This window comes from Netta rufina, assembly GCF_964035555.1.
Source record: "Netta rufina genome assembly, chromosome: 17".
Taxonomy (NCBI): domain Eukaryota; kingdom Metazoa; phylum Chordata; class Aves; order Anseriformes; family Anatidae; genus Netta; species Netta rufina.
In genome coordinates, this window is record NC_140141.1 from 1,744,735 (window position 1) to 1,760,366 (window position 15,632).

General features: G+C 37.6%; 1 protein-coding gene across 1 annotated transcript in view; it reads left to right on the plus strand.

The window, feature by feature from the left end:
• The window catches only part of GLT1D1 (glycosyltransferase 1 domain containing 1), a gene marked incomplete at both ends in the record, with an annotated part of 64,987 nt that overhangs the window by 12,624 nt on the left and 36,731 nt on the right, over nt 1-15,632 (plus strand). Inside the window, 4 exons of the mRNA XM_084297500.1 lie at nt 130-235; nt 7,581-7,632; nt 14,374-14,410; nt 15,209-15,265. Coding sequence (XP_084153626.1) covers nt 130-235; nt 7,581-7,632; nt 14,374-14,410; nt 15,209-15,265 — 252 coding nt within the window. The remainder of the gene's footprint in view (nt 1-129; nt 236-7,580; nt 7,633-14,373; nt 14,411-15,208; nt 15,266-15,632) is intronic.

Sequence of the window (15,632 nt, forward strand, 5' to 3'; positions counted from 1 at the left end):
GTATGTGTTAGAGTATTATCACTATATATATATATATTTTAAATATAATTTTCAAAATTACTCAAATCACTTTAAAAGGTAATGAATCCTGTGCCTTGTTCCCTTCTCATCTTGGTCATTGTTTTGCAGGTAGCAGAATTCCTTTTGGAATCATCTTTGGAGGGACAGATATAAATGAAGATATCAAATGTGAAGAGAAACGTCGGATAATGGGGGAAGTGCTAGGTGAAGCCAGGTAAAATCTGTGTGGAAGGTTTGTGACAGCAAATTGTTTCTTTCTAATGGCAGATCTTTTAGGAACTGATCCATAAATGGTTGGAATCACTGGGAGATGTGATTCCAGACAAAGGATAGGCTACTTGATATCCCTACAAGCTCTACTTCTTATGATTTTATGATTCAGTGGTGAATCACAGAATCACAGAATCACAGAATTTCTAGGTTGGAAGAGACCTCAAGATCATCGAGTCCAACCTCTGACCTAACGCTAACAGTCCCCACTAAACCATATCCCTAAGCTCTACATCTATACGTCTTTTGAAGACTTCCAGGGATGGTGACTCCACCACTTCCCTGGGCTGCCTAACAACCCTTTCAGTAAAGAAGTTCTTCCTAACATCTAACCTAAAACTCCCCTGGCTCAACTTAAGCCCATTCCCCCTCGTCCTGTCACCAGGCACATGGGAGAACAGACCAACCCCCACCTCGCTACAGCCTCCCTTGAGGTACCTATAGAGAGCAATAAGGTCGCCCCTGAGCCTCCTCTTCTCCAGGCTGAACAAGCCCAGCTCCCTCAGCTGCTCCTCGTAGGACTTGTTCTCCAGGCCCCTCACCAGCTTCGTCGCCCTTCTCTGGATTCGCTCAAGCACCTCGATGTCCTTCTTGTAGCAAGGGGCCCAAAACTGAACACAGTACTAGAGGTGCAGCCTCACCAGAGCCGAGTACAGGGGGACGATCACCTCCCTAGCCCTGCTGGTCACACTGTTCCTGATACAAGCCAGGATGCTGTTGGCCTTCTTGGCCACCTGAGCACACTGCTGGCTCATATTCAGCTGACTATCCATCATCACTCCCAGGTCCTTCTCTGCCTGGCAGCTCTCCAACCATTCCTCTCCCAGCCTGTAGCTCTGCTTGGGGTTATTGCGCCCCAGGTGCAAGACCCAGCACTTGGCCTTGTTGAACTTCATGCAGTTGACCTCAGCCCATCGGTGCAGCCTATCCAGATCCTCCTGCAGAGCTTTCCTACCCTCAAGCAGATCGACACACGCACCTAACTTGGTGTCGTCTGCAAACTTACTGAGGGTGCACTCGATGCCCTCGTCCAGATCATCGATGAAGATATTAAAGAGGACCGGCCCCAGCACCGAACCCTGGGGGACACCACTAGTGACTGGCCTCCAACTGGACTTGACTCCATTCACCACGACTCTTTGGGCCCGGCTATCTAGCCAGTTTCTAACCCAATGAAGCATGCGCCAGTCCAAGCCAAGAGCAGCCTGTTTCTTGAGGAGAATGCTGTGGGAGACGGTGTCAAAAGCCTTGCTGAAGTCAAGGTAGACCACAGCCACAGCCTTTCCCTCATCCACTCAGTGTGTCACTTTGTCATAGAAGGAGATCAGGTTCGTCAAGCAGGATCCGCCTTTCATAAACCCATGCTGACTGGGCCTGATTGCCTGCTTGCCCTGCAAGTGCTGCGTGATGACTCTCAGGAGGATCTGCTCCATGAGCTTCCCTGGCACTGAGGTCAAACTGACAGGCCTATAGTTTCCCGGGTCTGCCCTCCGGCCCTTCTTGTAGATGGGCGTCACATTTGCTAGCCGCCAGTCAACTGGGACCTCCCCCGATCGCCAGGACTGCTGATAAATGATGGACAGTGGCTTGGCCAGCTCCTCTGCCAGTTCTCTCAGTACCCTTGGGTGGGTCCCATCCGGCCCCATCGACTTGTGCACATCCAAGTGCCATAGCAGGTCACCAACCAGTTCTTCATGGATAGCAAGGGCCACATCCTGCTCCCCATCCCCTTCCACCAGCTCAGGGTACTGAGTATCCAGAGAATAACCGGTATTGCCGCTAAAGACTGAGGCAAAGAAGGCATTGAGCACCTCTACCTTTTCCTCATCTCTTGTAAATAAGTTTCCCCCCGCATCCAGTAAAGGATGGAGATTCTCCTTAGTCCTCCTTTTTGTGTTGATGTATTTATAGAAACGTTTTTTGTTATCTTTAACGGCAGTAGCCAGATTGAGCTCCAGATGAGCTTTGGCCTTTCTAATTTTGTCCCTGCACAGCCTCGCAACATCCTTATAGTCCTCCCTAGTGGCCTGCCCACTTTTCCAAAGATTATAAGCCCTCTTTTTTCTCCTAAGCTCAAGCCACAATTCTCTGTTGAGCCAGGCTGGTCTTCTTCCCCGCCAGCTCGTCTTTGGGCACGTGGGGACAGACCGTTCCTGCGCCATTCAGATTTCCCTCTTGAAGAGTGCCCAGCCTTCCTGGACCCCTCTGCCCTTCAGAACCGCCTCCCAAGGGACTCTGCCAACCAGTGTCCTGAGCAACTCAAAGTCAGAATGTAGAGCACAGAATCACAGAATGGTCTAGGTTGGAAGAGACCTCAAGATCATCGAGTCCAACCTCTGACCTAACACTAAAAAGTTCCCCACTAAACCATATGGCAAGGGTAGTGATGAATTTTGGCTTCTTGGGCTGTGAATTTTCAAAATGACACAAATCCTATTAAAAGGTAATAAATTTTGTGCTCTTGCTTACTAATCCTGTGCTTTGCTTACTGAATGTTAACTGTTTTCTAAAATAATAGAACTGTGCATGTGATGAGGATATAAAATTCTATGGTAGGTGAAAGAAATTAGAAGAATAATAGCAAGGAGGCTTGTGATCTGACAGCATATTGCTCTGTAGAATAATCTACTTTATGGGTAGGCATTATAAAGACAGCCTTTGATGGTTAGTGTAACTGTGGACTGTAGCAACTAGACTGTAGTTTATTTAATATATTTGTAAAGAATACAACTGTAGCATGCAATCAAGTTTTTCTTTCTTACCAAAACTATTTTATACTTTTACATTTCCAGATTTGAGTAAAGAAAAAGATAGAAAAATAGCTCCAATGATATTCATACAGTTGTCATTTGTACAGAATTACCCTGGCCATGTAAATGACTGATGTTTGGTATTTAAATAGTGAATCTGTAGTGGTGGAGGTGTGGTTATTTAAATAGTATCTTTATTAGTGGTAGAGTTATGAATATTCCTATTAAATCGTAATGCAGTAATATTATTAGCCTGAACAACATTGGACCCCTTTTACAAGACCCTGTGCCAGAAATGCGAAATGTTGCTCCATATTAAAAATAATAATAATTTTTAAAAAGTTTATTAGTAAATTGTTTTTTATGTTATGTATATTTAAACATATAAAACACTCTGTACTGGGAATAAAGCATTTTATATGCATTAAATTCTCTCTGTACATACAGACTAAAGTGCCATTGATTTGACTGAAGAGAAATGATAACTAAAAATAGCTGGTGTTTATCTTGTTGCATCACAGAATCAGATGTTTTCAGAGGCCTTGCACATGATGTGTTGACAGTGTGGTTGATTGAAAAGCAGGTGACTCATGTAAAAAGGGTTTTTGTTCTTTTTTTTTTTTTCTTGCTAATGTGATCATTTTTCTAGCTACGTAAACAAAGAAGCAGAGATGGAGAAAAAAATCTGTTCGGTTTCTCTTAACTTTTTAGGTGATTTAATAAGTGAGTGTTTTCAGGGTATTTTGTACATCAGGAAAAATTCCAATGACATGTCAGTGTAGTCAGCAGTGGAAAAATAATAATAATAATTTAATAGATGGTTTAAGTCTTATCAAGACACATGCTAATGTTGTCATTTCATAAGCAGCCCAACTAACTGCTTACTGATGGCAGAGGATGACCTTATTGCTACCTTAATTCCTCTCCTTCTCCTTTAATTCTCACCTGTGGCTGTGTGACCCACTCTTCCGTGTGCCATGACTGGACCCCTTTCTGAGCAAGTCTAACTCAATTAATGGTGTAAAATTGCGGGTTTTATCTTCTGGGTTAGTTTTCCACTGCTTTAATAAGAAAAGACAGCTTGTGTAGGGATACTGCAAGGATGTCTTTTTTGTGGCAGTTAGCTGCTGCAAGAGGTCATTCAGCCTTATGGATCTATATTGCGTCTGAACTTCTGGTGACCTGAGTACTCTGCAGAGGCTTCATTCCAGAATTGACCTCTAGGTAAGCAGAGAAGTCCCTGAGTGTGCAAGGTATAATAAAATTTAAGCACCTGGAACGTCTTACCAAATCCAGTGGTACTGCTTATATACTTACTCTAGCAGAGCTTAAATACATTACCGAACAACACTATGATCCTTGTGGGTCCCTTCCAGCTCAGGATATTCTATGGTTCTATGGTTTCTCAGGATACTATCCCTATTCATCACAACATTTTCACTAAAACAGATAACTACAGTGGTTCAGATAGAGCAGTATGGATTTTAGTTCATGTTAGCCAAGAGGAAACGCATATAGTGTGTGCAGTAGGCTTGGATCTTGTGGTTTTGTCTTTGCTAATATCACTATATGTCCTAGCTATTATTATCTAACTTAACACTGGCATAGATATGCTGTTCTGTCTATAGTGAGTTATAAAATGGGGTAGGTAAAAAGACTTTAAAGACAGCACTAAATCATACTAATTGAAAAATCATTAGGCCATGTTCTTATGTCTTAGGACTTGCAGTTGAAAAACAACTCGTGGCCCCATTTAAGAAAAAGTTTATATACTTTTTAAAAAATTATTATTTAAACAGTTTTGAAGGAAGAGAAAAAAAGTTATCTAATTTATCAGTTAAAATGAGAGTATTAAATTTCAACACTGGAAAAAAGACCATTATACAAGAACAGTCTTTTTGTGTGTGTCCACTCTGATCCAATTCTGCATTTAAAACATGTTCTGTCACCAGTATTCCTAATGTAGCTTATACAAAACTATGCTTTACTGAATGATTTTTTGTGATAATTGGGTTAGGAACTTGAAGTATAGTTTAGTGGCTAGGATTTCCTCTGATGTTTCAAAATGCATTACCACATGCTTTATGCAGTTCATAATATTTTCTCTGCTGAAGGAAAAGTAATTCAGTTTTCTAGAAGTTATACTAAATGGATCTCTTCTCCAATATTGTCACTATTCATTGCATAGTTATTAAAAGAGACATTGATTTTTTTTTTCCCTTATTGATTGCAGGGTTCTAAGTAAAAAGTACTATGAATTGTAGATTACTTGTCCTGTACAATAAACCACCGCATTCCATAAAACAAAGTATTGAACACTGTCTAGCTTTATAATGAGTGTTTCATTTTTAATCAAATTCCTCTAAATGGTCATTGTACTCCCCTAGCGTATTTAAATCTATTGAATAGTATTTTGTAGACTTGGGAGCAATAGTTTTTTTCTGCTTGTTTATGTGATATATTGAAAGTATAATTGCAAAAACTAGAAAGGAAGCATATGCAACTTGAGAATAAACAAGCATTTGCAAAGGCTTCAATAACCTTAAAGCTGTCATATTGTATATGTAAAATGCATTGTTAATACCATAAAGCAGATACTACAAAACAGATGTATGGGAATATCTGCTCACAACAAACAAAAGTAGGAGTTATAATTCAGCATTTATGTGACTTTTAATGCGTGGTTGTGACTTCATGCACTCAAATTATAACATAGTATCTCCAGTGGAAAAGCAGTATTCTGGTTGTGACTTAGAAACTTGCTTCACCTCCCCCCATTGAGATGCTATAGGTATGGCTCAGGATGGAAACATTACATTAATTCTATGAAAAAGAAATCTTAAGTGTCATATGTGATAACCTATGTTTTATATTCAATATTTTTAAAATAAATTAAAAAGAACTTGGCCAAGCAGACACATGGTGTCTCCTATGAAGGAGGCATTCAAACAATTACATTCCACAGGACTGATAGTCTTCAGAAATGGACCCAAGTATGGTTCTAGTTAACACTGAAGTTCCATTTAGGAGCAGTCAAAGCATGTGTTTGTATTTCATCATGGTTTAAAAGTTGCATTAAAGTTCAGAATGTTCTTAAGATCTCTTCTGAACAGGGATTCTTTATTAGATCTGACTCCATAAAAATATCTCATATGACTTCTGGGTATTACGTCAAGCTCCCAAAAGGAATGACTTGTTTATCTAGTATGTTTAGATATCAGGCTTCTGTGGCTGAGCTTCTGTGGCTGAAGTCTCTCTATAATGAGGCACCCAAATATGAGAACTATACCTATCAACGCTGCTTTTAAGTAGTTGTGGGGAATTATAGTGTACTGCGTGTGTTTCTCAAAGGCTAAGAAGTAGAAGTTCAGATGAGCCATGATAAACAGCCATAAGGGTAAAAGAGGAAGTAAATTTGGGAGCAGAGTTATCTTCTCCTTTCCAGGTGAAATAAAAACCTAACCATGAAGATATTTGGATACACCTTTGTTTGCTTGTTCTTACTTTTATAATATGATTTGTATGATTACAGAGGGGGAGGAGATAGTGTTCATATCTCAGCCAATTCTACAGTTCAGTTATTTTAATTGCCTTCTTGATACAAAGAAAAGTCCTAATCAGAGAACAGTCAAAATGCCCTACCCCTTAGCAGTCACCTGCCTATCAGTATTACGGTGGGCTAGCATAAGAGTCTCTGTCCAAAATGATGAATGTGGTGTGTCTCGTGTCTTGGACACCCAGTTCTTCCTTATTATTATAAAGGGGTATAATGTGCCTAAGTAAGCACTATGATTGTCATCTCCTCTGTAGATGCCTAACATTCAGAAGTACAGAACTGACTGTCCCAAGTCTGTTAAATTCTAGAGTTGAAGCCTAATCACTGGATCTTCTTTCTTCTTTTTCAGTTTATTTAATTCTGATTTGATTTGATTTGATTTGATTTTTAATTTAAGGATGTTCCATGAAGAATAACAGTTTTGTCCCTCACACATTTTTTCCCATCAGCAGTTTTGACTAGTTCATAAGGAGAGAAGACTGGGGAAAGGTTTATAAAATTCTGCTCACTTGAATTAAAATCAGTAGCAACGAATTGCAAGTAGTAGGACTGGGTATAGTCAAATAACAGTAGTACAAAACTGAACATTCCTTTTTATTTAGTTCTCTGGTTGTGAAGAAGGCTATTGCAACTTGCAGCAATGTAAAAACAGGAAAGGCTTCTTGCTTCTGCCTCTGTGTATAAATCTAGATAAACTACAGGATGTTCCCATTATTTAGGTTTTCTCCTATATTTAAGAAATCATCACTTTAATTCCACAAGAGCTCCAAGTTATAATCCATTTAAAGCCTGGATATACCATTTGTTTTACCAATGTTTTCTGGTAAAACAAATAGAAAGCCTACTTTCTGTCTTTCCATCTATAATTATTTTTATAAGCCTCTGCTCATCTTTCTTTATCAGTATTTCCTTCTGAAATGCTTTTCTGTTATGTTCAAACATTTTAAGTAGATGATCCCAACTATTTTTGTCCATTTAACTAGGTTTGCAGTGGCTTTCACGATGAAAATGAAGGAACTGGCAGCAGCGGAGTGGGTATGTTTATGTGATGATGGTGATGATTATAGTATCAGAAACTATGCATTCTCCTAAAATGTTTACTAAATAATGCTAGAGAATTGTAATGATCTTTATATTCTCTATTCCTGTTCTTTTATTTCAAAGAAAGCATTTTTTACTTTGACATGTCAGATAGATCTGGCATAGATAGAGCTGTTTAGTATTTGAAAAGTGTATACAGCCGTTTAGGAGGTGCTTCTCTGTAACATTTTATATTAAGCATTATTATCTTGAGCTTCTCCTGATACCATATGCATATATTGGTTTTCTGCATCATTTAATAAACTTTATTTTGACAAAATTCCACTAAACAGCTTTACTTACAATAAAGATTTTGGAAGAATAATTTGAAAATATTTGTTTTATCAACACTAGAAATAGGATGAACTTATTTATGTGAACTGCAAAGCTAAAACTGAAGTTATGCTAAGCCCAGCAGTATGTGATGTACACCACTACTGATTAGGCCTTGAGAGATATATAGCACATAAATAGCACTTAACTTTTTTAAAAGTCATCTCTGCTTCCAGAAACAGATTGAAAGACATTGCTAAATGATATATGGAAAAATACTGAATACAATTATTTTTATCCAACAGTATAGTAGTCAAATACGTTTGGCATTGTATTTGAAGAGGGTTATTTAGTCAGCAAAGAACTGACAGTAATAATGCAAACTAAAATTCCTAGTATATATTAGTTAACTATCAAATTTCAGGTTCAACAGAATGAAAAACATTCAGTAAAATGTTTTTTTAGTAGCAAATATATTATCCATGTGAAAGATATTTATTATGGTAAATCTAGTTCAAAGGTGGGTATTATATTCATGCAGAGAAACATAAGTACATACAGAAAAAATCTGAAAGACCTTTCAAATGGAGTTTCTTTGATAATATCATTTAATTATTCAAAATATTTGAGCTGTCATGCTGTTTTATTATAAAAAGTGTTTAATATAAATCTCCTTGTCTGTAAATACGAAGTCTTCATATTAACTTCATATTGACTTTATGAATCCTGGATTGGTAGTAAGCAATGCAAAAACTCATCTGTTTTCATATAGACTTACTGACACCAGTCATATTTTGCAAGGGCCCAGAAGCTCACTGGGCACTTGGTACTTACATATGCTAAATCCAAATCTTTCGCTTCTGAAGGTTATTGATAGCTTTGCCATTGAGTTCAATGAGTTTGGGATCGAGCTCTTAGGGTTAATTTTCCAGTCTCTCAGCAAATATTGATCTCAGGTCTTTGCAACTAGTTAGTTTAATTCATTCCACGGGCTGTTTAAATAATGGGTAAGTGCTGTTGCCTCATGCACTTTGTGAGGTGAACATGCTTGCTTGGATAATGTGCTGTGCATGCAGTTAAAGTGTGAGTTCAGGCAGTTTTAAGATAAAAAACTCAAGTGATTTATCAACAGCTTACCTAATTTGACTGCTATTGTTGAACTTGAGCTTCTTAATATGCTTTTTTGATCTTGAAATATAAGGAGAGGACTTTAAGTTTTAAGGAAGAGAAAAAGTAAATGAAAAAGCATATATCATTTTTAGGAGGAGAGGAGAGTAAAATTAATGTTTTAATTTTATCTATTTATTTATTTAGCCTCTGAAACAGTAAGATAATTAAGTAATTTCAAATATGTTATCCTCATTTCCTTATTGTGTTTTTGAAAGTAACTCCTGATATAATTGTGGTGGTTTTACTCAGGTGGGCAGCCGAGCTCCACCACAACCGCTCTCTCACTCCCCCTCTCCTCAAAGAGGAAGGGGGAGAAAATACAACACAGAGAACTCGAGGTTTGAGATGAGAAAGGTTTAATTAAAGGGAAAGGGAATGGGGAGGAAAAACAGAAACAAAAGAAACAATCAGTCCGCGCGGAAGCACAGAGAGAGAAAAAATTATTCTCTACTTCCCATCAGCGAGCGGTGTTCGGCCACGTCCGGGGAAGCAGGGCCTCAAACGCATAGTGGTTGTTCAGGAGGAACAGCCCCCCCCCCCACGAGAGCCCCCCCTTTTATTTCTGAGTGTGACATCAGGTGTTATGGAATATCCCTTTGGTTGGTTTAGGTCAGCTGCCCCGGCAATGTCCCCTCCCCATCACTTGCCCACCCCCAGCCTGCTGGCTCTTGGGGGCTTGGAAGGAGTCCTGATGCTGTGCCAGCACTATGCAGCAATAGACACAACACTGGAGTGATATCAGTGCTGTTCCAGCTACAAGTGCAGAGTACAGCACTGTGCGGGCTGCTGCAGGGAAAAGGTGACTCCAGCTCAGACAGACCCAACACAATAATAACTGATACCTAGAGGTTATATGTATTAAAAATAGATTGGCTGACAGCAAATAGAATTCCCTTCATCTCTTGGTTTATTTCTACACATTCATTCTTTGCCCAGAAACCATGACTACAGTATTAGAATAAGTATGTTTAGTTCTCTTTCTCTTTATTTAGTAGCTCAGTTATGTCTACTGTATTGCAAGTCTACTTCATTCACTGTAGTTATTGATAGTATCTGATGCTCCTGTTGGAAAATAGACTGGATCAGCATTTTCACCTTTCTGTGGTTGAGTTCATAGCAGACTGCCAGTGGAAAAAAAATGAGACAAATCCTGGAAGTCGGCAGTGCTCAATCCTGTTTTCTGAAGAATGGAGGAAGACAATAAAGAGCTGCTGGTCATTTGAGTACAAGGAGTGCTTTTGGGTAGTGTGAGACAGCACCGCTGACCTGTGAAACAATCCACACTCCACACCAGGCAGTAGGGCTTGTTAGCTCAGCTGTTTGGTGTGTGTGTGTGAGGTTAGTTTTCCAAGTAATGTGTTGCCTAAAGTCTTGTACCGGATCACAGAGAACTGCAATGAGCACCAGGGCTAGGGATGGGAAATCAGTAACTGGCTGTCAGTAAGCTGCAATATACTGGAATAAAAAGAGAAAGTTGGAACCACCCTCTGCCAGCTATTAGCGCCACTCACCTTAGCTTGTGAAGTATTGGTAAGAAAAATACTTTTATTTTCTATATTTGAGGTGAGAAACTGTATGGAGTCAGGAGTTAGACTCAATAATTCTTATGGGTCGCTTCCAACTCAGCAGATTTTATGAGTCTATGATGAACAATAAATGTAAGAAGTATAAACTAACTGCTGGATGTCTTTTCAGTTTTAATTTGCATCATAATATAATCATTAATACACCTTTGCCTAAAGAAAATCACTGAGAGCTGGAGCCTGGACAACACAACAATATAATTTTTAATGCTTTCTTTCAGCATGAATTGATTTTTGATCTAGGCACATAGAGGATTTGGTAGTTACATTACAAAAATAACTTGGTTTTAATAGTTAGTACAATTAACTTCATGGGTTTTAATAGTTACTACAATTATGATGGGTAAACAGGAAAGGGCACGGCTTCTGTCATAGATCTTATACTAGAAAAAGACAAAAGTTAACAGAGTATGAAAAGGAGAAGCAAACTTTAACTTTGAAATATTTTTGAATCAGCACTTATGTTTTTAAGAACTTGACTTAATTGGTTTTACCTAAACACCTTTGTGTTCCTGGTTTGAGACTCATTCAGTGTTTTGGAGTAGGTCTTGGCAGACAGGGAACTGGAGGCAAGTCTAAGTCCTAAACTGAAATATCACCTGCTGACCTGTGTCTTAAATCCTAAGATTTTGAATTCTTTTTTGCAGGTGTATCTTCATATAAAGGGTAAGAGCAAATGCTGTACATTTAGTTTCAAACATTGAAAAACATAAATACATATTTCCATATCACAGCTCACAGAATATCAACACTCTTTATATAGTAACTCACCCTAATGTGAACTGCATTATTCCTGTAATGTGTGCTGTATTAGTTAGACAGTCGATTAATAATTTAAATTACAGACATGTAAGCAATAGCATTATGCTTAAGGGGTGTATCTTCCAACAACTTATTTTCTATTACACTGGATAAATTACCTTTAATTATGAAGTACATAATATAGGTTTTGTAATAATCTGTATTCCAAGTAAGTGCAAAGTACTGTAAAAGATCCCATGCTTATGGTCAGTGTTTTATTTCAATAATGTAAAAGTGGTGCATAAGAATTACCTCAGCTAGTTTTATTAGCATTCCTTTTCATTTTTGCACTCTCCCCACTATTTAAAATAAAGAACAAAATATAAAATTTATCTATAAAGTGTGAATACATCTGTATACCATGTTAAACAATGTCCCTTCTCTTTTCTTCTTGGTGATCTAAACCCTGGCAGGAATATATTTACTCACCATAGAGCTATTACAGGTCTGGTAAAGCATGAAACCAAATGCTTAACTTCAGCTTATTTTTGAAACTTAGCGGTTTTGGGGAACTTAAACCACATCTTTACCCACCAAAGTCTGAAGCAGAATTATGCAGTGTATTAGCTATAGAGACAAGGCTGGGTTAAGCTGCCCTCTGCTCCATCTGCTTTTTTCCACATTTTCTTTGTTTGCATTTGTGTCCTAGCTCTGAATTTCAGCTCTTCTATTTGTCTTGCAAATTAAAATTTTGCAGTTGGCCTCCATTTTGCAGTGCTGTCTCTATCATTTATAAAGCATTTTTTAGGATTGGAGAATGCAATTTAATTTAAAGTGCTGCTTATTCATAGGTTAAAAAAGGTTGAAGAATTGTTAAGTAATAAAATAACCCATGAAACCTTTTATTTATTTTTTTTAATCATTTGAAAACAGAAGTTCATACAGCTTTTGAAAGATATACTTAATCTTCTACTGTAGAATAAACAGCATTACATTTTCCCCACTTCATATATTAATGGATTTCCTGCTTATTCATGTAGGTTTTGTGATGTAGCTAATTCACTTTGATTCTCAGAAATTGCCCTCTTCCCCTCCTGTGAACTGCTTGTTGATGATTATTCAGTTTTCTGACCTCCTTTCTGTCAATTTCTTCTTCCATTTTTCTTTTTCCAGTTCATTTTTGGTAACTAAAATAGACTGTTACGACCCAGTAGTGAACTGTAGGGGCAGTCACATAGAAATGTTGGAATGAATAAAACAAAATCTTTGCAAGTGAAAAAAAGTCAGTTCCTTGACTTATTTCCTGAGCTGACTGGTTCAGGACTTGGTTGCTTTAGCACTTTGTTTCTGCGTTCTCATTCTCCTAGTACAAGCTCTCTTCCTTCCTAAAGTCATTGTCCTGCAGGTGTGATTTCACAAGCTGCAGTCTGCTGCTAAGAATGCAATGGAGGTGGGAGAGGACAAGGGAAAACTAATGTGCAGCTTGACATGATCCGACAGTATAGGTGATGCTCTACCTTGTTTAACTCTGTTTGTGTTACTCATTCCACCAGCTTTCCACATTAAGAGGCAGGGTTGCATAGCAATACTTAGCTTGAGGAATTCAGCAGTGTATCATCTGTGTATCAGCCATGTGTTCAAAAGTGGGTTGGGGTGGCAGTCTGAGAGTCCTTTTCCTATTTGCCCTTTAGAAAGAGCTGTGGTAGACAAATAATCAGTGACTCATAGAGTCACAGCCTGCTAAGGGACTGGGTGTCTGTATGTGATGAAACGGGCGCTAAGGAGGAGTCTGGTTTTAGCCCAAAGACAGCAAAGACTGGTGCTCTAAGGAAGGTTGTTCCTTTTGGGTCACTGTGATGCTACGTTAAGCAATAGCTACTAGAACTGCTTGAAAGAATGTAATTTCAAACTGAAACTTCCAAGGTAATATTGAGCTAGTCTAGAGTTAGTCTGAGTAGAGAATACACAACTTGACAAATGCTTTGGTTTACTCCTATACAGGCATTGCAGCCAGCTTTTAAAAGAAATAGGAACTGTCTGAACACAAAGCTTTTGCGAATACTTTGAGCTCAGAGAAACTATGCTGTTCTCGCTAGAGGGTTTTTTTTTGTTTGTTTGCTTTTGTTTTGTTTTGTTTCCCCATTTGGAAAGATCCCATGGCTATTTCTGTGTTTTCGTGAAAAAAATGACTAGCATTTTACAAATTCATGATTGGAGTTATAGAAAGATAATGAAGTAAGAACTCAGTTAATCACATAAATAACTAGTGTAGTAGCACTTCAGGAATAACTTTGGAAATATAACACCCCTTTTACTGTATCTATTTTAAAATAATTTATTGTGCAATTCTTATTTGGGAATATTCTGCAATACCTAGTACTGGCCAATTTTCCTGTCTAGACAAGTATCTACATATATTTAACAGCAATCTTAAAAAAGGTTAGGGGTATGTAGGGCTTGTTTCATGCCTGATGTGTTTAAACATTTTATTATGGATAAATATAACTGTGATTTTGAGACCAGCTGTACTTTTTCTTTAGAAACCAGAGTGTTTGGGAGCTAGGGCTGTTTTATAGTTTAAAATCTTTTTTATTCTAGGGAAATTTTTTCTTTTTCTGTGCCATAAGCAGGTTAATGATTTTGAGAAACTACGGTTAAACATAAAAAACATGTTTCTACTAATCTGGTAATTGTGTTAATTACAAAATGGATTCATTGACACTGTAAATTTTCATAGTAAATGTAATAGTAAATGTAATTTAAATTGCTGTCTTTGTTGCCTGTGGTCTTACTAAAATGTTCCTTTCTAATGGTCATTTCTTTTTTTTTGTTGAAAGAAAATCACACTGATGAGCATGTGTTTTTTTTAAAGACTGAACAGATCTTTTATGACACACCACAAGTCACTTTTCTTCTCTTTCTTTTAAAGCCAGATACTCGGAAGAAAATCTATGTCCAAACTCAAGGTGAGAGTTTTGAAATATTAACTAAGACATTCAAGTATCAGCAAGTATCTAAGTCAGGGTATATTACTTAAGTGAGTAGTCTAAGGAACATTCTCCTCAGCCTTTTAGGTTTGTTTACTTAATCTACAGCTCTCAGTTTAATTTATCTACAAGTAATTGTCTATAGATTCCAAAAGTTATTTCATTTTTTATATTTTTTTTTTCAAATAATAAAAAAATTTTTGAAATTTATTTTGAAATTACTCAATGAGGTGTATTTAATTGATGTTTAGTCTGTATTTAAGCTTCTTATGAGATAATAGATAACTGAGAGATTAAATAAATTACTAAAATCATTTAATTATTAAAATAATCCTTAAGGCAAAGCAAATAATATCAAAAAATATTTTTGATATTGATTTAATTCAGTTGTTTTGCCTTATGTTAATGACTTGAGCCTGAGCCGAACTGTGTCTGTTTTGGAATAATGATCTTCAGAAAACAGTATCTTGTATGTAGATTTGCAGGGCCAAATTTAGCATGGTGTAAAGGGGCTTATTTCTGTGGATTACTAAAGTGGTTCATACACAGTGTGATTGTGTGAAATTTTCAATTCCATTTCAATCTGATTATTATAGAAGGATTGTGCAGGCAACCTGAAATTGTTGGGAAGAGGAAAGCTTGAGGTGTGAACAGCTGTATATAGAATTCAATGTGCCTGAGAGAAATATGTTTTCTTAGGGCAAGACTTTAGGAGGCATAGTTCAGCCATATAGGCACCAGTCAAACAAGCTGCTTTTCTCTTTTTTTTCAACACAGGAATCAAGACTACACCCAGTGAAACGTTTGACTGGTGTAGATTTCTACAAAATGCAGGTATTACTCACTTTTCTGTATTTGCCATATTTATGATTAATAGATATCATTCTTGAAAGAATTTTAGAATGAGAAGGTTAACTGATTATGTAGTAACAGGGCCTCATGATACAAAAATTTTAAAATATTAGATTCAGGTAGAACATCAATCACACACTTCTCACAGTTTAGTAAACTATTCAGACCATCTCTAGACTGAAGGTTTGTCCAGTACTGAATTGCATCAAAAGATAAAATATTCATGGTATGGGTCAGTACCCCTATGAAGTTAGTTAGACCTAAGCACCAACACCTGGCCACGCTGTGCTTCACAGCTGTGTGATAGAAACTGAGGATTTCTATTGCAGAATTGCAGGTGAAGTGAAAA